Source organism: Natrix helvetica (genome assembly GCF_964273705.1).
Source record: "Natrix helvetica genome assembly, chromosome: 3".
In the NCBI taxonomy this organism is placed as follows: domain Eukaryota; kingdom Metazoa; phylum Chordata; class Lepidosauria; order Squamata; family Natricidae; genus Natrix; species Natrix helvetica.
This window is the reverse complement of record NC_138549.1, coordinates 26,284,667-26,308,725: the sequence shown is the minus strand read 5'-3', so window position 1 is coordinate 26,308,725 and position 24,059 is coordinate 26,284,667. Positions and strand designations below refer to the sequence as shown.

At 35.5% G+C, this 24,059-nt stretch overlaps 1 protein-coding gene across 10 annotated transcripts in view; it reads right to left on the bottom strand.

Moving 5' to 3' along the window:
* Window positions 1-24,059, bottom strand: part of DOCK9 (dedicator of cytokinesis 9) — a 137,196-nt gene that overhangs the window by 73,421 nt on the left and 39,716 nt on the right. For 9 of the 10 annotated variants that reach the window (XM_081948180.1, XM_081948188.1, XM_081948185.1 and 6 more), the window contains exons 2-9: window positions 18,273-18,389; window positions 9,899-9,988; window positions 7,550-7,632; window positions 6,735-6,804; window positions 5,063-5,158; window positions 4,733-4,867; window positions 2,648-2,822; window positions 1,880-1,944 (exon numbers count right to left, since the gene is read on the bottom strand). In XM_081948180.1, the coding sequence (XP_081804306.1) occupies window positions 1,880-1,944; window positions 2,648-2,822; window positions 4,733-4,867; window positions 5,063-5,158; window positions 6,735-6,804; window positions 7,550-7,632; window positions 9,899-9,988; window positions 18,273-18,389 (831 nt within the window). The remainder of the gene's footprint in view (window positions 1-1,879; window positions 1,945-2,647; window positions 2,823-4,732; window positions 4,868-5,062; window positions 5,159-6,734; window positions 6,805-7,549; window positions 7,633-9,898; window positions 9,989-18,272; window positions 18,390-24,059) is intronic. The other variant, XM_081948181.1, reaches the window with a different exon arrangement.

Below are 24,059 nucleotides of genomic sequence, written 5' to 3'. Positions count from 1 at the left end.
AGGCACACAGAATGCTACCCAGAATCCTGCTTAATGTAATTCTGGGAGTTGAAGTCCACACATCGTAAAGTTGAGAAATACTGAACTAAATTACTAAGGCATTTTAACTATGGATCTGTCTGTTAAAGATATCATTTCTTCAAGTCTGATTCTCAACATACTGCTTTAGTATATCAATCTTATGGCTAAATCAGACTATTTATTTTCTTGAGTGTAATTTTTGAAAATGTAATACACAATCTTAAAGGCCAATGAAACTATTCTGACGGAAACATTTACTCCCATTAATTTTTACTCTATCAAGGATCAGATCTACTTAAAGAAGTCTCTGATCGCTTTACAATGATCAGTATTAACTTTTTCTCTGTATCTGCCTACCAAGAACATCTAGCTTGAAATTATGAAAAAACGAAACCCAACTCAAAGAGCATTATTTCTAGCAGGCTAAGTTTTATTTAACAACTATACTTGAAAAACAAACCTTCCTGGTAAGTATCAACATTCTTTCCTTGGTAAGGTACATAAGCTAGCAATTTGCAAAATTCACTTGATTTAGAAACGGAGCATTCCAAAGAACTATGGAATGTTCTATTCCTGACCTTGATCATGACAAACACCTTTGGATCCTGCTGTCTTAAGTGGCTGTTTAGTGACATCTTCCATCCTTCAAACCAGAAACAATCTGATGTGTTCAGAAAGTAGTTTGAATACCGTATTTTTCGGAGTATAAGACGGACCTTTTTTCCTCAAAAAAGAGGCTGAAAATCTAGGGGGTGTCTTATACACCAAATACAGCATTTTTTTGCCTCCCAAAGCCCTGCCCCTTCACCAAAATGGCCATGCATACCCTTATGGAGGCTTTCAGAGAGCTCCTGGGAGCTGGGGAGGGCAGAAATGAGCAAAAAAGGGGCCGTTTTTTGCCCCCAGCAGCACTCTCTAAGCCTCCAAAAAGCTATATATGCAATTGTTTTGATGAAAAACAGGTCATTTTTTGCTCCTTTTTGCCCCCACCCCCACCCCCCAAGAATACTCTGCAAGCCCCCCCAAGGCTATTCATGTCTTTTTTTTTAAAGAGGGGGGGGCGTTTTCATGAAAATTGGGCCATTTTTGGGAGGTTAGAGTGCAAAAACTTTTTTCCCCTTTTGGAAAGCTCTTTAACTGATGAGAATTCCATTGATCAAGTGCTGTGCCAGCAGAAACAAAGTCTTAGGTGCTGCAGATTGTCAGCGATTTCCTTCTCCAGCACATGGATAAATACACCTGGAAACATCTACCTACCTACCTACTCTCTCTCTCCCTCCCTACCTACTGTATTTCTCCCCCCCTCTCTCTGTCTCTCTCCCTCTATCTACCTAACTACCTACCTACTCTCTCTCTTTCCCTACCTATCTACTGTATTTCTCTCTCTCTCTCTCTTTCTATTTCTCTCTATATATCCCTTTATCTCCCTCCCTCCCTCCCTCCCTACCTACCTACCTACCTAACTACTCTCTCTCTCTCTCTCTCTCTCTCCCTACCTACCTACTGTATTTCTCTCTCTTTCTCTCCCTCTCTATCCCTCTATCTACCTACCTACTTTTTTTTAAATTTGCCTCTTCAAAACCTTGGTGTGTCTTATACTCCGATGCGTCTTATACTCCAAAAAATACAGTATTTTAAAAAACCTATTGCATCAAGAATACTATGTCCTGGATACTTTAAAATCATTTTTAATTTAAAGTATTTAATTCTATAAATCAATAAACTGCTTCTGGGATGATAGTTTCATACAGGTCAGAAGTGCAATTGTACATTCCGGGATGTTCTATTTTTGCAGATTCTATTACATACCGTCATTGAATTTCATACTTTAAAACAAAAAAAAAAGGCACAAGACTACCTTTGCAATTTCAGGAAGGTAAGCATCTAAACCAGATGAGCTGTCTATCCTGTTTTGTTCATCTTCTGGAAATTAAAAAAAAAAGTTATCAAAGTCCCTTGATCACTATAGAAAAATGTTACAACCAAGAATATTTCAAAATTCTGGAAATTGGTAATCTTTCACACTATTCAGGAACAAAATTCAAACAGGCAATTTTCTATTTTCTGTTAGGTACTGTTTGATGGACTGCATCTAATTTGTCACTATCACAGCATTCTGGCACTTGTAAGAAGATCCACCAATTGATTCTTAAGAATCACAGCAGCCTGATTTGTAAAAACTAAATGAGATTCATTGTGGGTATATTATATTATCTATATACAGTATGTTATTTTGATGGTAAATGTGTCTTGTTTTTAATAATACATATCTGTATAGGCTACCAAAAACAGAGGAAAGTACTATATACACTCTCTTTTTATGACCCTGCAGTCCCTATTTGGGGTAGAATCAGGGTGATTAGATGGAACTGAGCATTTACTGGCCAGATGCCTTTCTGACACCTACCAGAGTTCACAGCAGATATTTTTTCTTTCTGCCCTTGAAGAGAAAAACCTGCTGTTACCTAGGATTGAACCCTCAACCTTCCAAGTGGAATGTGAGCATTTTCACCATTAGGCTACCATGCCACTGTTTGAAAATTACTTATAACAATTATTAATTATAGAGAAAAATGTTTCTTTTAGTGAACAGCTTGAAAGTAACTTGAAAATAAGGTGTGTTTACCCTCATGGGAGTCCTCATATCTCTTTTCTTGCATTGCTGCTTCAAAATTTAATTGGAGAATTTTGTTTAGAGTTGTAATCCATTCTTCCATTTCTGCTTCACTGTCTGCGGCAAGAAGATAGCTACTCTTGTCCTGCATCTTGAGCTCAAAGGCAAAACGTCGGACTTTATTGTTCTGCAATATAATGAAAAAATGTTAATCTAGCAGCTGCAACATATTTTCTTTTCTCCCTCACTCACTAATTTTGCATTGCTAAAAAGAAACTACCATTTTAGGCCTAAAATAGTGAACTGAAGAAACATGTTCAGTCTCAATGAATGAATGAATGAATGAATGGATGGATGGATGGATGGATGGATGGATGGATGGATAATGGACAGACTGAACAATATGATTCATTGGGGGCAGGGTTTCATTTCTTGTGTAAAAATCTATTGCTTTATATTCTAATATTTTGTGTGTGTGTGTGCAAGCTTTGTTGATTTTTTTTTACTTTACTATTTTTATTGATTTTGCTCCTTTTGTGGGGTATGAGAAGGGAAAAGTGAGACAGTGGCTTTTTATAATATCTGTTAATTTTTTTAGACATAATTTTTAAGACTAAATATAATAAAAAGATACAAATACTAAAACCCATTCAAGTATTAACAAGCAAATACTTCCCAAATTACAGCTTGTCTATTTAGCTCAGTCTAGCAATGTTAGAACTCCTGTTATATTGCCAAAAAAGGGAAAGAAGTCAAAACAGGTGAGACAATTAATAATAATTTGGGAGTTCCATAGATTCAGTCTGAACATGTTGATTACAAGAGATTATGCTACTGTGAATGAAGACTATGAAAAAAGCATTCAATTTTAGGAGTTGGGATAAAAAAACAAAAACTAAAATATTTTCCATCTTAAGTTCTAGTTTTTCTAATTAACCCATTCATTTTCCAAAATATTCTGCCTGAGAAGTATTATTAATTTATATAATAATATGGAAGAAGGACCAGTAATGAAGGATGAGAAGAATCTGGTTTGCCAGAAAATGTAAGAAAAAATATTGAAGGTTTTCACTTATATTTTGCCCTGATTTTTAAAAAAAAACTTTGGCATTTTGGTTATTAGCTTAAAATTATAATTAGCAAGATATATTTCCAAGGGGAAAAATACACATACTGATTGCATTCACATGCAATATTAAATTATGGTTTAACACTAAAAGCAGAACATACTGAATAATGATGGATCACATTCTTATTTTCTTCTTGCAATTTGGATAGACTTGAGCAGGACTGGAGTTTAATCTTTTCAATGAATACTAAATGAACACTAAAACCGGCTGTTGAGCTTCTAAATTTTCTGCTGGCTAAAGTCCTGTAATTCAAGATTCTGTAAAAGTGAAAGTAAGCTCTTCTGAACTATTATCCCAAATGTGCCCAAGAGGGAAATGGAGATCATGATAATGAAGCTTTATTCAAGCTTACTTGCTTCTAAATATAATGCTCAACCAGAGTTTAGTGTTACATGAACCAGAAACAATTTTATATTAAACTATTAAACTGAGAGAAAATATCTGAAGGCAATTAATAAGAGTACATAATTTCAGGTTTGTTACATTAGAAACAAGTTCCCAGCATTCTCCATGCTTAGCACGCAAATGAAAAATGACCCTGTTTTTTGTCCTTTCTGGTGAGAAGGTACTTTTTCAGTCTGTGTCAGTATTTTTCAAACTTGGCAACCCACTAGATGCTCAAAAAGATAAATTTCATAGCAACAAATGTAGTAGCACCAATCCCTGAATATCTTTAAAACAAAACATGATTCTAGATCTTTTAATTCAACATTTAAACTGGAACTGTGTTATTATTATTAAGCTTAAAAACATAAAGCATCTGTAATAAAAAAAAATATTTCTATCATCCAAAGGACCAATAGTGCAATTCTAGTAAATTGATTAAAAAATATTCCGTTGCTTTTAATGAACTTACACTCTATACGAGTAAATAAGTATAAAGGTGTAATTCCAAAGCACTAGAAGAAATGCTATAGATTTCTGCAAGAGTTACAAATCATACCAAGCAGTATAATTCTCTACTTACTTGAACAACCCCCATGCAGGAATCCAAAAAAATTGAGCCTTTTGGTTCTTTTGATATTTTTTCATCTTTGTAGAAATTAAGATTATAGGATCCATCACCAAGTTGAAGGAGATGAAAAAATCTTCGTTTGAATGACTAATTTGTGAAAAATTAAATTACATTAAAAACAAAAGCAATGTGACACAGGGATCAAAAGCATCTCTTTAATTGCACCCACAACACTGCAATTTTTGTAATACATTAAGAAGTATTGCTGAGATCACAGTCAATGTGCACTTGTACACTATACAGCATCACAGTATTTTATGAGTAGACAAAAAATATACATACCCGCATAGTAACACTGATTGCACTGTTCATGTTCCCTTTGTATAACCATCCTTGTTTTGTAAGTCCACCCTTTTGAGATCCTAGAGATGCTGCATCCTATTAAAAAATAAACTTCACATAAACTCATGAGTTAAAACTTTTTTTTTGAAAAAAAATAAATCTATAAATAATAAGCAATAAGCAAGTGCTTTGATGTAACTTAAATATGAAGAAAGGTTCCCTATGCTATAAGACTATTGAGCATAAATCAATGTTGCCCATAGAAGAGAAATGTAGTGTTGTAACACTCATTCATTATGGTTTCCCTTCCATTGTGCATTATTAGATCATAAAAGTTAAAGTAAATTCTAAAAATACTGCTAAATCTCATTAATGAAATGAATAACCTGCTTCTGTTGTCAGGTTAAAACACAGCAAAGAATTGAGTTAAGCACACTATTTTGTAGGTGATTTCAGAATGCTTTATCTTTTAGGAAAAAGTCTAAATACCTTGGTTAGAAAAGGCAGGCAATCTCTCTATTAAGGACTGGATTAGCTGGGATTAATGTTCCTATCCAGTCTATTAGGGTGTCCCATCTGTTATAGGGCCCTTTGGAAGAACAGCTCCCCTCAAAATTAAATTGTCCCAATGCTGTTGGCCTTTCACAGGGCCTCAGATATGGTTTTGTCACCAAGCACAGAGGTACAGATACGACACGTGGTAGAGCCTATGCAATAGTTTGATTTGCTGCTTGTAGCTTTTTTTTTAACCTCAGTTACTCATTAAATGGGTGTTATTGTCTTTTTTTGTTATATAGTGTTATTGTGCTTTTAACTATTGTTAGCTGCCCAGATGCATGAATCTCAGATTGAAATTAGAAGCACATAAATCAAATATAAAAGTTTTTGCTTGACAATAAAAAGTATGTAAAAGAAGAGGTTAAAAGACTCTCCTAGAGATAAATCTATAACCTGGTCTCTAAACAAAGCTGTAAGTTCTTGTAGATCAGCATAAGCAAAAGACCACACTAATAAACCATTAATTCCCAGAGAGTTGGAAGAAGCAAGGCAATGTGTTATTTCTCTAAAAAGATTAAGGAAACTAGATTCTTAAGGGGGAAAAAGAAAGGCGAAAGGAGCCATATATAAACAGCAATGGTGTTAGATGGTATTAGAGAGAAGAATCTTTCTTAAAATATAGTAATAAATTTTATCTTTTTCTTTGCTATATAAATTCATCCTCTTTTTTAAGGAGTATGAAATAATATACTTTTGAATATTTTAATAATTCTTAAGTTCTTGTTTTATTTATTTATTGGGTTTATATGCCACCAACTGATACACATTCATAGTAACTTAACCATACCATAAAGATAAGATAACTTATGGTGTGTGTATTTTAAATCTAAATATTTTAATGCAGCATACCATCTGGAAATACACAGAATTATAAGGTGGTTTTAAAATAATAAACAAAATATGTAAGGAACAATCATGCACTTCCATCTATAAACTATTGAAGATTCTTATGCCTAATACAGATCACTGGGGCAAAGTAATATATTATTCAATATATTTTAAAGATTTCAGGATTTCTTATTAAATATAACATTTTGTTACTGCTAAAGGGGCCTATATCATAACAACAACTTAAAAACGAACTGAAGTAAAATAATAAAAAAAATAGACTTGCCTCATCCTTATCTGCTTCTTCATCAACTTCAAAAACATGAACTGGAAGCTTTTCTAATCTATTCCCTTTGCTAAAAACAACAACAACCATAACACACAATTATTACGGCAACAATTATTACTGCAACAATTTATCAATGTGTGAAAGTATGATTAAAATATAGAGTACACAAGAAGCTCTAAAAGAGAATGTCTACATGAAGGTAATAAGTTTTGACTTGGCTTTTTTTTCTTACTTTTGTATCTTGAATGCAAATGTAGTTAAGATTTGGAAACGATTTGAAATTTGTTTTACAAAAATAGGGAGAATCATTTAAACATCTGTTAAACTAATTGTTGACATACTTGTTATAATCTATCAATATTAAATTTTCACCTGCTAAAAATGAGGACTTACAACATATTATTTCTTCATTGAACAGACATTCTGCCTTTATAGGAAAATGGTTAACACAGCCTCATACATTTCTGCAGCTATCTGTATACAGTAATGATATAGTATTCATATTTCATATTTCAAAGTGAAATTTTAAAAATTAATGATCAGTTATGAATAAGCATCATGGCTCTTGCTTCTCCCGAAACCATGAAAACAAACTGCAAATGCTCTTTCCATGTTGTTTTTATGAAACCCATATTGCAGGACTGAATCATCCTAAGAAATTAAACCTGGAAGTCAGGAAAAAAAACATGTTTCCAAATCTGGCATGTTAGAACTGAAATGGAAGTAATTTCCAAAAATCTACCACATTAAATATTAAAAGTTAACAAGTATTAGTAAGCATTAATATAAAGCTTAAGACAAAAATTACTTACTTTGGAAGCTGCCGAAAGTCTCCCGAGTAATCTTCATGTTTGAAATTGACAACATGCCAGTCAGAGATGTATGTCTTAATACACTTTAAATCAGGACAAAAATTAAACTTTAGTTCAATTCTTTATGCAACAATACATTTATCTTAGTAATTTGAGTATTTGATCTGATCACACAGCTATATCTATGCTAATTAGAGGGGAAAAAAGAATTTCCATTACAGGAAGTGGACAGGATTTTTGTCGATCTTAATTCAACTACATCATAGATCCCTGCCCCTCCTGGCTGGTCAGGGCTACCCAGGATAGGATGTGAGATTGGGTGTGTGGTAATCTCTTCCTTGAGGGAGGGGGAATCCCTCTGCTTCTGAAGAAAGTGGTGGAGCATTCCCTTCTCAAGAGACATTGCTTGGCATGGATAACATCCAGTTTCCAACCTTTCCTTTTTAGGGAAGAATCTAGAAAGGTGGTGGTCACCCTTCCGCTTGAAAGGACTCTGGATGAAACAGATTAATGGACTCCCTTCAATCAAGATTCAGGCCAAGATAAGGGAACAGAGACAGCATTGACTATGCTCTTGGATGACCTCAGGAAGGCGAGAAGGATGGGGGTAGATCATTCTTGTTTTTCTTGAACTCTCAGTGGCTTCCAATGCCTTTTTCATAGTATCCATGAGGGGGGCCTATTGTGCCCACTTCACCATTTGTTTGGAGTGACCAAAATTGAAAGTTTATGCCTTTCCCCCCCTCTTTTTAGTTAAGGTTGTTTTCCCCCCATTGTGGCTTAATTCCTGTGATTGTATGCCATTACTATGATTCATCTTAGGGTAGGAATTGCTAGATTTCTCACTTAATATAATCCTGATGGTGGAATATGAAGATGCAGAGGCATCCTTTACACAGCATGCCAATCAGACTTGGCTGCCATACTTGGAGGTATGTTCCTGGACAGTTATTCACCTTTTTTTTCAATCCAGGTTGATTTGTAAGCCAAATAACAACTCCCAAATTTCAGAGCAGCCCTAATGCTGGCAAGATTTAATGCCCTCCCAGGAGCTATTCTTCAGGGGAAATTAATCCCATTTGAATAAACTCTTTGCCCCTGTATTGAAGGAGTTCTGAAACACTAACCCATATTACTCTATTTTTATATTGCTCTTCTTACAAATATGTCCACTTGCAGCCCTCCAGTTCCATTTTATTTACGGTTATTATCTGTTTACTGTGATTTTATTTCTCTTAACTTGGCTACGTTTTATTTTACTATTTGAAAAATATCCTAAACTTTAACTTCTCCAATACTGTACATGTTTTACTGTGGTTTTTGTTTGCTATCTTACCATTTGTCTTCCTTTTCTTTGTTCTTTGGAGCTGATCATCAGCTGCAATAAAGTACTACTACTACTACTACTAAATTATGATGAATGACAAAAAATTATGTATTCCTATTAAACTCAGAAGCAACACACTCTTTAACTAAACCATACTGTAGAGTTTATTTTGGCATTCAATTTCCTATAACATAATGGAGATATTTTCTAAGAAACAGAGTATCTTGGAGAAAGGAGAACGGTATTGCAATCTGCCTATAGGTCTGTACTACTGTATGAATGAAGAAGTCGTCTGCCAGAGTGATTTAAAGAGACGTAATTGTGAACAATTGACAGCAATAAATGAGTGCAGAAACTGACTTGCTCAATCATCTAGAAATTTAATAGGACTGAATTTAGAATGGAGAGACGACTGGATTTGGATTGATACAGATATAGCATGTGAGGTTTCAAAATGTATGAGGAATTTAGAAGAGGAAAATCTCCACTTCTATTGTCCAAAATCTCTTTTGCTAAAACACAAAGAGGCAAAGTAATATGCTCAGGTTCAAGATGTAACTATTTTGTTCTATATTTATTAAACAAAAAAAAAACATTATTTTCTTTTCCTCTTTCTTTGTTCCAGAAATACTAACAAAGCAAAGCATACTGTTCAAAATGATGAAACAGCCTATTTCTTAAATACCCAGCATACTCCAAGCAGCTAGTTTGATAGGAAATTTTACAAAACTCCAAACAGCTTCTAAAGTCTTACTGAATAGTACTTCGAGACTGCTACTCTAGCCAGCTGGAGCTCTGAGTAAAGGGTGGAGATGAATCAGAACACTTTATTGTTGTTCTGACTGGTTACAATAACAAAGCAAATTGTAATATAGTCTTAAGTAACTAGGCATACCACCTCTGGGCTGCAGATGAGCTCCAGATGTCTAAGAGATATAAAAAAACCTGATGCCATCTAATGACTATTCAGATTTTTATAGCCCAGAAGTGGCGTATGTTAGAAAGATACAAAAAAAAATTACCTCTGTTACAAATAAGCTGTAAGCTTCTTTCTCTGCATTCTCTGGAATTGTAGAACATACATATTGGTGTTGTCGTTTCAATACTGCAGTCTTTAATGAAAAAAAATCAATCAATGAGAACTTTATTTGCAGGAATAGGGTTTAGCCCTTATAGTTCTAACGTATAAAAAAGGTAACCAGCATATTTCTGCCAATTAGCACCCCATAATAAAAACTACTAAGTGACTCTGGGCCCATCATTCTCTTTCAGCCCAACCACATCAAAGGGTTGCTATTATGGGGGAAATAGGAGGAGGAAGGAATGTTTGGTATGTTTCCTGCCTTGAGTTATTTATAAAAATAATAAAGATGGAATTAAAAAAATTAAAAAAAATATTAGTTGAAAGGCAAGCAAGTTCTAGAGCTGGACACATGGTATTCAATCATGCTCAGATTTCTAGTATCTAGTTGGGAAAATATACTTCTAGACTGGGGTTTGTTAAAATCTTCAAATATTTTCGGCTAGTGTTTAATGCAACCAGTAAATACAAGGCAGATATATAGTCTGCTGCGTAAAATGCATCTAAGTCACAACAATACTATATAGTGGTCCTTTGATTGCACTAGAGGTGCATCATCCATACCTATTGTCCTAAAAGTATTCTCAGGTAGAGTATACTTCCTTCACTCCTTCATTCAATAAAAATATTGAAATTTTGCAGCAGCGTGATGACATCCACGAAAATCCTCAGCATTCTTCAACAACATTCTTTATTAATTAATGTCCTTTAGCCATACATGTATTGACTTATCTTATAATCAGCATGTCACAACTACTATTGTCAAATGCTTTGTTGAGATCAAGGTCTATTATGTCCACCTCATTTCCATATTCTAAGTAACAAAGCAATCTGATCAAAGTCCAAGATAAAGTTAATTTGGAAACAATTGCTCATGCTGGCAATTACCACACTGTTTTTGAAATCTGCTCACTTGCTTTATAATCTGCTCTAGAATCTTTCCAGGTATTGATGTCAGGCAGACGTGACTCTTAATTCCTCAGATTCCCTCCTTATTGTTTTTAAAGATTGGAATATTTGCGCTAAGTTCTCCAGGATTTCCTAAGTATAATGCACAAAGGCCTAGGAAGCAATTCATCTGCCTGGACATTTAAACTCAAAATCAGTAGGAATCTCTGAGTAGATTTTTAAAAGTTTTATCTTTATTCCTATTTTTCTCATTGTTGTCATAATTTCCTCATAGAACTAAATTTTATATTGGAGAAAATGGAACTAATATAAAAATAAATTTTGCTTTGTAGCATTTTGCAGCAGTAGATAGAGTGTCTGTCTGTTCTCTCTCTCTTTTTTTTTTTTTTGTCTTTTAAAACCTTTCAGCATCTTTGGTGCATTTTCAGTTTTGATGTTTCAGTTCTGGTTTACTGTATGTATTTCCAGTTGCAATGTATGGCTGTGAAAGTTGGCCCATAAGAAAGGCTGAGTGCCAAAAAATTGAGGCCTTTGAACTATGGTGCTGGAGAAGATTCCTGTGAGTCCGTTGGGCTGCAAGGTGATCAAACCGGTCAGTCCTAGAGGAGATCAACCCTGACTGCTCCTTAGAAGGCCAGATCCTGGAGATGAAACTCAAATACTTTGGCCACCTAATGAGAAGGAAAGACTCACTGGAGAAGAGCCTAATGCTGGGAAACATTGAGGGCAAAAGAATAAGGGGATGACAGATAATGAGGTGGCTGGATGGAGTCACTGAGGCTGTAGGCGTGAGCTTAAATGGACTCCAGAGGATGGTAGAGGACAGGAAGGCCTGGAGGAACATTGTCCATGGGGTCACGATGGGTCGGACATGACTTCCCAACTAATAACAACAAATGTATTTGTTTTGGTGACCAGGTTTTGTTTCCGTATTCTTTGTGCATATTTTTTAAAAATCAGAACACTTTATTTCTTAAGTTTTCTATGTGATTTTTAAAAATATTTTGCACAAGGTTATAGTGCAGTTTGATGTTTTCTCAAACATATTTTCTGAGTTTTAAACTCATTCCAATATTTTCAACAGAAAGCATGTAAGCATATATTTAGTTCATCAATTTATTCAACAGATATCATTGCATATTTTTGCAGCAGTTAATTTACTATATATCTCCCAATCAGAATCTCCTAGTTGGATTCCTATAACATCGTTGGTCATACATCAGTTCTAAACTTTAAACTATCAGATTATAATAATAAATGCAAAGATACGGCCATTATGAATAGCTCAGTGTTGATTTCTACAGCTTTATTGGACAACCTGAAGCCATTTGGTCATAATTTCAGAGATATATTTCCTTAGCTAAATAAAGAGAATGACCACAAGCGGGCAAAAAAAAGCAATGGGCGTGGGAGTCTTCCAATTTCTTGCTGGCATCCCCATTGATTTTCTTTGTGGGAAGCTGGCAGGGAGTGTTGGAAATAACAATTATGTGACTGCGGGTGATCGTAGTGGCACAGCAATGCTGGAGCATCCACAACTTCACCAAATTACAATCTCATAGTGGTAATGGGCCCTAGATGTTGGATACATTCTTTTATGTTAACCCACTTGGGGTACTTTGATTCAAAAAGTATTGCCTTATGGTGTATCATTTTGCCTAACAGACATTTTATAGTAATATTACTTGTTCTGAGAAGTATATTTTATATATACACATATACATGTAATCAGGGGTGGGTTTCTGCCAGTTCTAACCTCTTCTATAGAAGACGTTCCACAAATCTACCGTGCCGTTTAGAACCGGTCCCAGCTCCCTCTCCCTGCCCGTCTGTACCATGCTTGTCCCGCCCGTCGCTCATTGATTGGCTGGCTCACTAATCACCCCGCCCGCCTCTAAGAGTCCTATCTAAACCTTAAAGTCTTAAAGCTGTCAACTTTGAACACCCCTGGGGTTTTATCTAAAGGGTTAGGGGAGCAAGGGTCTTGTAACTTGACAGCTTTAAGACTTGCACACTTCAGTGCCAGAGTTCTTGAGCCAACATGACTGGAGGAGGAATTCTGGGAGTTGAAGTCCACAAGCTTTAAAGCTATCAAGTTTGAACACCCCTGGTTTTTTTTTTTTCTAAAGGGCTAGGGGTGCAAGGGTCTTGTAACTTAACAGCTTTAAGGCTTGAATGCTTCAAATGCCAGAGTTTCTGAGCCAACATTTTGGTTGCTAAGCAAGAGCGTTGTTAAGTGAGTTTCACCACATTTTACAAGTTGGCCACGCCCACCCAGTCACATGACTGCCAAGCCACTCCTACTCAGGCACATGGCCAGCAAGCCACTCCCACAAAGCAGGCCACACCTACAGAAGAGGTTCTTAAAAATTTCGAAACCCATCACTGCATGTAGTCCATGCTTAATAACCATTAGTTTAGTCGCTGTTTGAAACTCCAAAAGTGTTGTAAAAAGTAACGTATGACCAGTGTTTGCACTTACATACCTGTTATTTTCATGTGGGCCTTCCCAGCTGGCTTCCAACAACCAAAGCCAATGGGGAAATAGACAGAAGATTGCACGTAATGCTTACATGATGTCTCACTTAATGACTGTAGGAAATTTGCTTAACAACTGTAGCCAGGATTGTTGGACATGCTGCAGCTAAACAGGACAGTCATATGTTGTCTCACTTAATGACCACTTTGCTTAGCCATGGAGTTGCCAATCCCAATGTACTTTTCAGTACAAATATTATTACTACAGTAAAAGTATGCAGAATGAAAATATATAGAAATTGTCTTAGCTACAGCTGCCCAGAGTAATTTGGGAGTTGGGCAGCATATAAATTAAATTAATGATAATTTTGATATCATATTTTTTCTCTCTGAAGAAATCTAGGGCTGTTTTCATATGACAGCTTTGATTTGATGAAAAAATAGAAGGAAAGATTAGAAAACAGACAATTATAAATGGAACATTACAAGATCCATTCTTTACCCCTGTTCCCCATCTCAGAAATACTGCATGTAGCAGGTAGAGAAGTAAAATAACAGTGAAATCTAGAAGTATCTTAAGACAACGTTAAATCTGTATTAGAGGTCAATGTTCTGGTAGTAAATTCCAAAATGTTTAACTTTTAAAGTACATATGCACTTCCTATTGTTTATAGTCACACCTGTTTCCTGCATTTGATGTGGTTCCTTCCATAAATGTTCAACATATTTTTTATTGGATCTACTAAATATAGTTTTCTCCAAACACACAGGTAAATAGTTCAATTCCTTTAAAAGAGGAACAACCTTCTTTAAAATATGAATTATTTAGGCAAAACTAGTCATATGTAAAAATAAAAAGTTTAACTCTACAATAAACCTGTTTTTTTAAGTGTTTCCAATTACATTTTTTTCAAATGCTGAAAACAAATATAATCAGTATATCAAACTATGCATGCCACATAATTTGAGTTGAGCAGCCACATAAATATATAATTTAATCATCATTCATGTTATATTATTTTATTCTGAAAATGATCATCTTTCCAAATAGAACAAGTAAAAAAAATGATGTTCTAAATAACATTTCAGATTTTAAATTGTACCATATCAAGACATTTTGAGAATGTCATTCTAGAAAAACTACTCTTTTTTTTAATCAAGTAATTTCATTAAAAATTACAATTAGAACAAAACTAATACCAACTTGGGGGGGAAAGTGCAGAAAAGAAAAAAAAACAAAATTAGAAGGAAAAATAAAAGAAATAAGTTAAAAAGAAAAAATATATAAAGAAATGGCTTCTCACTTCAACACAAGTACAAACAATTTTAGTAACTTATCACATCCTCTTAAAATACAGCAAATGACATCATTTTCCTATAGCTGATCTCTATCTATAAACAAATCCTTAAAGTATTATCATTTCAGTCCTGATGTCCCAAAGGAACTTTTCCAAAAGGCAACTGGACTTTCTAGGGTTTTTTTTCCCTTGAAAACATTTCACTTCTCATCCAAGAAGCTTCTTCAGTTCTATTCTTAGATGATGAGAAGCGAAATGTTTTCAAGGAAAAAAAGAACCCACGAACATCCAGTTACCTTTTGGAAAAGCAAATTTGGGGCAACTATGACACAGATAATTGAGAGTCTCCATAGATATTTAAATCTGGCATAGCAAAAGTCCATTGAAGTTTACCAAAAACAACATGCAATAACAAGATATAACAATAACAATATATAACATAAACCAATTTTAATTCCTTCCTAGTACATCTAAAAATCTGAATCTTTAGCTATTCAAATAATGTCCTAGAATGTCTTTTTCTTTTTTCTTTGTTTCTTTACTCAAAGCTTTAACAATTTATTAATCCAATATAGGAAAATTATCCAGGTTACGCTCTTGGTTTATTATTTGTATATCTGTTTTAATTCTTAAAATGTTGGCCAGTATCCAGTGTGATACCTTTTTCCATGTCATTCTTGTAGCCAGTCACTTTTGAATCCACTTCTAAATCAGTCTGAGTTTTGTAATGTATAACTTGTCCTCTTCTGTAACATCTTTTACAGTCTATCTATAGAGGCAGACACTCTTAAAATTAACTTTTGGATCCACTGTTCAAAAATATCCTTCAACATGTCCAGTGTTAAAATATTTTCCTTTTTTTCTATAATTGTAAATTGAATTTGAATGTCTTCTCCTTTAATTGTAATCTTTTCTTCCTTATGGTTTCTGCTACTAATTAATTTTAAAGTTATTTTAGAAAAAAATTCAAAACAAAAACATTTTAATAAGTAATTCCCAAAAACTTTATTTCACATTTATCTGAACCCCTATGTGAAAATAGTTTCAAATTTATCTGCGCCCCCATGTGGAACTTTCTAAAATCAAAGTTTTAATAACTCTTTTGCTGTTTATTCCCCAAAACATAAATCCTTAATCTTGGATTTAAAACTTCTTCCACTAAGGATTCAAGGAAACTCATCTGGTGCTATAAAATCTGTTAATCCAAAGGTTCCTAATAAAGGCAGTTAACAAGCAATTTCTGAAAGTGATTAGAAAATAAAATATGTGAATCCAGTGTTCTTTCAAAGGTAATGACTGCAGTTTGAGTAAGATCTTTATTCCCTCATCTCCCAGAGCTCTAACCCACTAGAGACTGTTGTTTGTGGTCTCCTCACAAGAAGCAATTGTCTCGAAAACTTGTTGGTGATCTCAAGTACTCTTCTTGTCCAGGGAAGAATTGTAAAAGACCTGGTCATCTACTCAGTAGCTCTTCATTCTGTTGCAGTTATCTGCAAAAAGCAGACCTGTCTTCAGTCTGCCAATTCTTTTTCTCAAAGTACTATTGACAGATCTATAAATTCCTATCTCCCACTGCCTATATTGTTTCATTATAAATTGCTATGTATTCTACTGCTGCTTCAGACAGTTTCTAAAATATTTTAATTGTATTGTTCAATCTTCTTAAATCATTTTCCCTCAACATAGCAAGAATGATGGTCATTGGTAACATTTTTAAAATGACTAAATATCAATTCAACCAATTACTTTTTCTACTAATAATTACTGCTAACAACTTGATTTTGAAGACTACTGTTATCATCTTGGAATACGACTATTTGTTCATTCTGCTTTCAGATTCTTCAAGCTACACAAAATGAGCATTTGTTTATCTATTCAAGCAGTGACATATAATTAGGCATTGTTAGACGTATGAAATCTTCAGTCATTATATTTATTCAGGTAGGTTCTCTGCCTGAAGCAATGACACCAACGGGTATTTGTATTGTGTCCTGTTGAGGTTTCAGCCACAAACCAATATATAGTTCTTTGGGGGGGATGTTATGAGTTTTACTTTCAAGCAACAGTATGGTAGCAAGCAATGTCAAAAACCACAAAGGCTTGCCTGTGAAGTTTGTTTTCAAAGAGGAGCATGCAGAAGAATTATCTTCTGTTTCAGGAATCTGTCCAACTTGTCAGCTAGTCCAAGCATCTAAGGTCTAAGAGTAGAATTCACACACAGGAGTCATGCATGATATTGTTTCCAGCAAAGAGAACAAAGGTAAATCATGTCTTTTTTATAGGCTGCAGCCAGCTGTCACTAATTAGAATGTTTACTCCATTGCTTGGCAAGTAACCTAACAGAATTATTCTGCTCTATCTCCTTTCCACCTATCTACTGCAAGGCCTGGGAGATCTTATGTCATCATCACCTGACAGGTCCAGCTGTTCAGGTAGTGCTTGTGATTGATCAGCCTCATGTGATGTCTGTCTCTGTCTCTCCTGAGGCTGATATTCCATATACTTAGCTGGAGCAGAATCGGAATGTGAATCTAAAGTCTGGATCATGACGTATTATGTATCAATAAATGTTTTAAAGATTCAGTTAAGTCCAAGATTTTTCTGTAATTCATCTCTCCAGCACATAGGTAGTCAGTATTTGAAGCTTTTCCACTTCTGATTTTCTTAGATTTTACACTTCACAATCATAGGTCATCACTGTTATGTCTAGGATACTGAAAATTCCATCCTTGCATTCTGTTGGATGAAAGCTAACCCATACCAATCTACCTCAAATGATATCTCTTCATCAATTCTGTTTGTGCATTGAACATTTGGCCAAAGTAGATTTAAGAGTTGACAGTCTCTACTGGCTCAAAACCTACTTATAAGAGTAAAAATAGTTTCATAAGCCTTGGGTCTTTTTTTTTCCTGTTAATTTTTCAGATCAATTAGTCTGCTTGCCATATTGAGCTTTTAAACACTCCTTGGCTCTTTGGACACTCTTCGTGGCTAATGATCACAATGTCATAAACAAATTGGAGTTGACTTTCAAAACTGAGATTAACAATGAAAATCAGATTTATGTCAGAATATACAATAACGCCGACATAGATCTATAGACCAATATGATCATGTCCCAGGAAAAAAAAAAACCAAACAAACAGCACTAGGAAAATGACCAACAAACACACTTATCCGTCCACTGTTAAACTATCTGTTTCTAAAGGCTGTCTTTAATAGCTGTGTTTCCACATCACTTAAAAACCCACAAGTGACTTTGGGTTAATTCCCCGAAGAGATGATTGGATTTCCAAAACTGAGAAGGGATATAAAATGAGTCATATCAGGTGATCTAGTCCTATCCTGTTTAAGACTTTAAAAGAAATAATCAACAATCAGGTTAAGCTCAAAAGCAGAAAGATAACACTACTTCACCAATAACTACAGATTATGAGCAGTGAATTAACAAGCCCATTGAAATTTACTTGATTCATTTTTTCATTTATTTATGATGTACCTAATCCACACAGCTGTAGAATATTAGAAACTTGTAGATCAGCTAGATTGTTTTAACTATTTTCTTTCAAGCCTTAGTATTATAGTATTGTATAATAAATTTAATTCAAGATTCATAAAAAATAAAAGTACCTGGAAATCATCATATGGAAAAAGTAGCAGCTCACGCAAGCAATCGTTGATTATTTGAGTTTTCTTCTGAACAATTATATTTTCATAGTCTATTGGCTCTATTATCTTTGGTTTTGCCTGAAAAGAGGGAAAAATTTGATAGAGATTTTTATGCTTATACCCAAATATATTTTAAGAAGCCATACATATTTATAAACCTATGCAATACAATCCCACATATCACTATTCAAAATTAAATATCATTATTTACACTGGATTTATTCCTAGTTAAGCATGTGTGCAGAATTGCTGCTTTTATCAAGATAGTTTTGAAATTAAAATTATGTGTTTATAAACATATATGAAAAAATAAGCATTAAGTTAACAAGATAATGTGTAGTTCAACTCTGTCTAAGAAACAAATGCAATTGATTTTAGTCAGCTCATAGCCTTTCCATTAATTGATATTAGTTTTTGTAGTCATTGCATTTTAATTGATAAGATAATTTATTTTGTAATAACTGATTCAGAACTATATGAAAACCACATATTAACATTCTAATGTTCCTATTTTAGGCTGGAATATATAGGGATAACGTTTTTCCCCCAAAAAAATTGACCCACAAAATATGGCTTTGGCCTTATTATCAGGGGAGGACTTATTGTTTTGGGGTTGCCAAGTGGCTGCTCCCTTGTGAGCGGGCTCCCGAAGAGCCAGGCACAGCCTCAGGGATGAAGCAGCCCGGCAAACCCCCCTCTCTAGCCGGGCAGAGCACCATTCACTGACCTAGGGGGTATCCCTAAGGAGCCAAGCCACGTGGTGCTCTGCCCGCACCCCAGCTCCCACGGCTTGGCACATTCGGGATACCCCCAACATCAGAGCATGGTGCTCTGCCCGACTGGAGAGGGTGGTTGCACAAGTGCCTGTTCCGCCCCCGGCTCGCATGCCTCCCAGCCTCACCATGCCCTGGCCCAGGTCTCCTTGCGGGGCCAGGGCACCCCTGTCATTTTCGACGCTGCCGCTTCCAATTCCTGCAGCAGCGGCCGCTCTAGGAGTGTGCTCTATGATTGTGGGCCGGCTGCCATAGGACCCACAACCATAGAGTGCACTCCTAGAGTGGCCGCTGCTGCAAGAATCGGAAGGCGAGTTCCGGAGTTTGGAAGCCGGAGAAGAAGTTATGCTCAGAGCGTGGCGGGCAAAGCGGCAGCGGTGCCCTGGCCCTGCAAGGAAAGCTTGGCCAGGGCATGGTGAGGCTGGGAGGCATGCGAGCTGGGGGCGGAATAGGGGTTCGCACCACCACCCTCTCCAACCGGGTAGAGTTCCATTCACCGACCTAGGGGGTATCCCGAATGTGCCAAGCTGCGGGAGCTGGGGGGTGGGCAGAGAGCCACGTGACTTGGCGTCTTAGGGATATCACCTAGGTTAGTGAATGGCGTGTTTCTGGCTGGAGAGGGGGTTTGCCGGGTGGCTGTTCATGAGCGTGGTCACCTCATGGTTGCTTCACTCGAGGCTGTGCCTGAGGCTGTGGGAGCAGCCGCCCAGCAACTCCCACCCTACTGCCAGGCAGAATGCCACTCCCCAACCTAGCGGTATCCTGAAGGCACCAAGAAACGTGAGCGCCTTCCCCCCCAGCTCCCGCGGTTTGGCGCTTTCAGGATACCGCTAGGTCGGTGAGTGGTGCTCTACCTAGCCAGAGGGGAGGTTGTCCAGGGGGCTTATATTTTTGCCCACGCGAAAAATGTGGCAAGGCCTTAGTTTCAGGACAGGTCTATTTTCGGGGAAACATGGTAGAGAGTGATAGTTACACTTGATTTTGCCTTTTTATCCACCTATTGAGTCATTTCCAAGGACCTTATTATTATTTTAAATTTATTGGCTGCCCATTGCCTCGGAGTGGCATACAACCTACAAAAAAAAAAAAAAACCGTAAAAATTGCTCAAACCATACAGACAACCCAGAATTATTTAGCAAACAACAAAATCAACAAACTAAAACAGGGTCCATTAAACAAATAATAAGCATTGAGACCAAAGATTTTCAGTTTTGTGGAAGTGTAGGAGAGAGGGCACTGTCGGTATCCCTGGGGGGGGGGGATGCTGTTCTGCTGGGGGGGGGAGCAACAACAGAAAAGATTTCTAGGTCCCACAAGATGGAAATGTTTAATGAGGTGGACTTGGAGCACAGCCATTCTGCTGGAATGCACTGAGCGGGCAGAAGCTATTGGAGACAGTCTCTCAGAAAGCCAGGCTCTTTGCCATATTCAAGTTCTCATGTTCAAGAGAAGCTGAGTGAAGTCTACTTCACAATTCTAAACCAAAGGATTCAGGGAGATCTGTTGTGGCTGTACTTGATGTATGGGTCTAAATATAGTCTTGCATCTTCCATATTTGATATAGTGCAGTGATGGTGAACATTTTTCTGCTCAGGTGCCAAAAGGGTGTGCACGCTGCTGTGTTAACTACCAGACCCGTGATGGCGAACCTATGGCACGCATACCACAGGTGGCACATAGAACCATATCTGAGGGCACGCAAGGCATTGCCCTATGTCAGTTCCAGCACACTGGCCAGCTGATTTTCGGCCTTCCGGAGGGCGTGAGAGAGCGGTTTTCACCCTTCCCAGGCATTAGGAGGCTTTCCAATGGCATGCCATCACATACATAGAGCTTGAACTAGTATTAAAATGATTGGTAGCACTAGGCACTAAAAACTGTAGGAACATACTTCTAGTTTCTTAACATAAAAACCTCATGCTAATAGTTTGAAAATTACTATAAAACAATCTAAATTATTTAGATAGAGAAACTATTTCTATTACTCTTCATCATAGAGGATGGTTCTGTTTTCTAATATTTAGATCATGAATCTAGACAAAGCATCAAACACAATTATATGTTTTGTTTTGTTTTTGGTATTAGCTACAAAGGCTGTTTTGATGTAACAACAAAAAAAAAGAACTATTTACTTTTGAACTTGAAAATTTCTCCAAATACCTAGGTGTCTTTAGAAAAAACTATAGGAAAACTTAAATTTCAACAATAAGAAGAATGTAAAATTAGATTTTAAAAACATTACATTTCCATTCTAGATTGAAATGCGGTTCTAAAGTATTTGTAGGGTAATGATTTCTTAGAAAAGTATTATAGAAGCACAGTGATCTGCAGATAGGTTGATCAAAAAAGATTACTTCACATAATCTAATGCCTACCACGTGGAGATATTGTCTTTGAATAATGTTATTGGAAGAAGTTCAAAAGAACAAAAGGTTACGTTTTGAAAAATTCATTATGAAGGAGAGGCTACAGAATTATGACTGAAGCAAACTATTTTTTTAAGACTGCACACTATGTATCATTATAGCAGGAAAATATGCTTTGTTGATACAGCAGAGTACACTTAGTTCAAAGAATAATAACACCCACATTTAAAAAAATATATAGACAAAATTAATTTTGAAAATTCTAACTTAGCCATTGCAAAAACTTAGTAAAAGAGTAAAATATAGAGGACATTAACAAAATTTCTTGTTATATATACACATATATAACACATCTACATTTTTTTCTAATTACAAAGCATGTTGAACATTATATCCAACTGTCTCACTTAGCAACAGAAATTTTAGGCTCAATTGTCGTAAGTCAAGGAGTACCTGTATTAGAAATAGCTTTATTATAAATATTTAACAATTCAATGAAAATTTAAAGAATTTTCATCAATGCTTTGCTACTACTTCTCTAATATGATGAATGGTGTAACAAAATTTGGATTGACATTCTTTTTTTCAGAAATAGTTTAGTTTTACAAAGCCAATGAAATCTAAAAGATTGATGTTCTAAAGTTAATATTATTTGAACTATCTTATGATTATTTAATTATGTTTAGGCAATAAAACTATTAGCATTTTGTTCACTGCCAGCTATATTTAACTCAGACTATTTTGGTTCAGTGTTTAACTTTTCCTGTATTGTGTTACACCTGTTTGTATTTTACAATCCACTAAATATTAAAAAGACAAGACCTTATACAGAAAGAACAAGTTCTGGAGTTCTTTTTTTTCAAAGCACAAAGGAAAAAAACAAATATAATTTTATTTTTTCTTTGCTACTGAATTCAATATGGGTTGGCATAATAACAAGAATATTATTACACTCCAATTTAAAAATATTCTTATAATAGACTCCTTATCTTCGCCCAAATATTAGATTAAAAGACTAAAAACATTGTGGAGTCCTTGCTGTTCTTTGAGTTTGGTGGTTTTCCTCCAGACGTTTCATTGCCAAACTAGATAACATCATCAGTGCATCATGAAATATCTGCCATAAAACCACCAAGCTAAGAGAGCAGCAACAACACTACAGTTCAACTCTTAAATACAAATATCCTCTTCTATCAATACTAAATACATTGCTTTTCAGAATTTATACACCCCCACTATATTTTATAATATAAGAATCGAAGTCACTGTTCAATAACAATTTGAGAATACAAATTTGGCAATCCAAGTTCAAATGTGTAATGGCTTACATTGAGCTGATGTAGACTTTCAATTAACTTTCTTGCACTGAAGTAAAAGTCAACAAATGAAAGAAGTGGGGAGACAGCAGGCTATCTTTATTTTACAAAAATACTAGACTTAACTCTAAATTTTATGAGAAACCTTTTACACTGCAACTTCACATTATCAATATACAATGAACAAAATGAAAACAACCTCACAGAGGCACACCCTTTCCTCCAGCTATTTCTCCTCCAACTGTGGATTGGCAGTCTTTGGGATTTCTCCTCTAATTCCAATTTCAATAATTATTGAAATGTCATCAAATCAAGTTTAACTCCTGGAGATTACATGGACAACTGCTCTTCATCTTGATCTGATTTTGGTAATAATTAACAGCTATTCCTCAGGAGACTGTCATCATCTTGCTGATCTAGTACCTTCATCTCATGTATTGCCTTTTCCTTGCTACAGTCAAATCGGAAGCATATTTGAAGCAATATTCTGTTTTTATGCTGTTTTGGATCAGCAAAACAATTTGAAAGAGCAGTTTTTTCTACATTGTTAAGTGGAAAGATTTTCAACAGACATTATTGTTTTTGCATATGCTTCCTGAAAACTGTTTCCCGACAGTATCAAAACTGGTCATGTCATGGAAAAAGTTCACCATAGTAAAGCATTTGGTTAAGAAAGCGGTTTCAAATTGTTTTGCTGATAGCCTGGACCCCTAATCCAGAACAGCATAAATATATTGCTTCAAATATATTTCAGATTTGTTTGGGATTTGACTGTAAAGACTTGTTCAGAATATGCTTGGTAAAACTGAGGGGAGAAAAACAAGGAAAAGGCAACCTGAAACGGCAACACAAAATTGAAATATCTGCATGCAATATTAACTAATTAAGTGTATTGCAAGTCCAATATATTCGTATTCCAATTGTATATTAGTCAATTTTGTATAATCATCAATTTTGTTCTTCAAATAAATCATACCTTCAGAATTTTTTTCTTGTTGTTATCTATATATATAAAAGCCAAATACCACTCACTCATGACAAAATCTCCAGAACTGTAAATCCTACAAACTTGAAATTCGGCACATATGTTCCTCTTGACTTCTAGGTATTTGCTAAGAAAGGATTTTTCGAAATGACCATCAGATCATCAGTATTTCTCATACAGTATTATCTTAACACACATCAATGCTAAGGAGTTCGACATCTACTCCCCCTCCCCATCTGAAAGGAACTCTGTTCCAACTGCCAGTTGCCTTATATTAACACGCTATGATGCTAAGGAGTTACACATT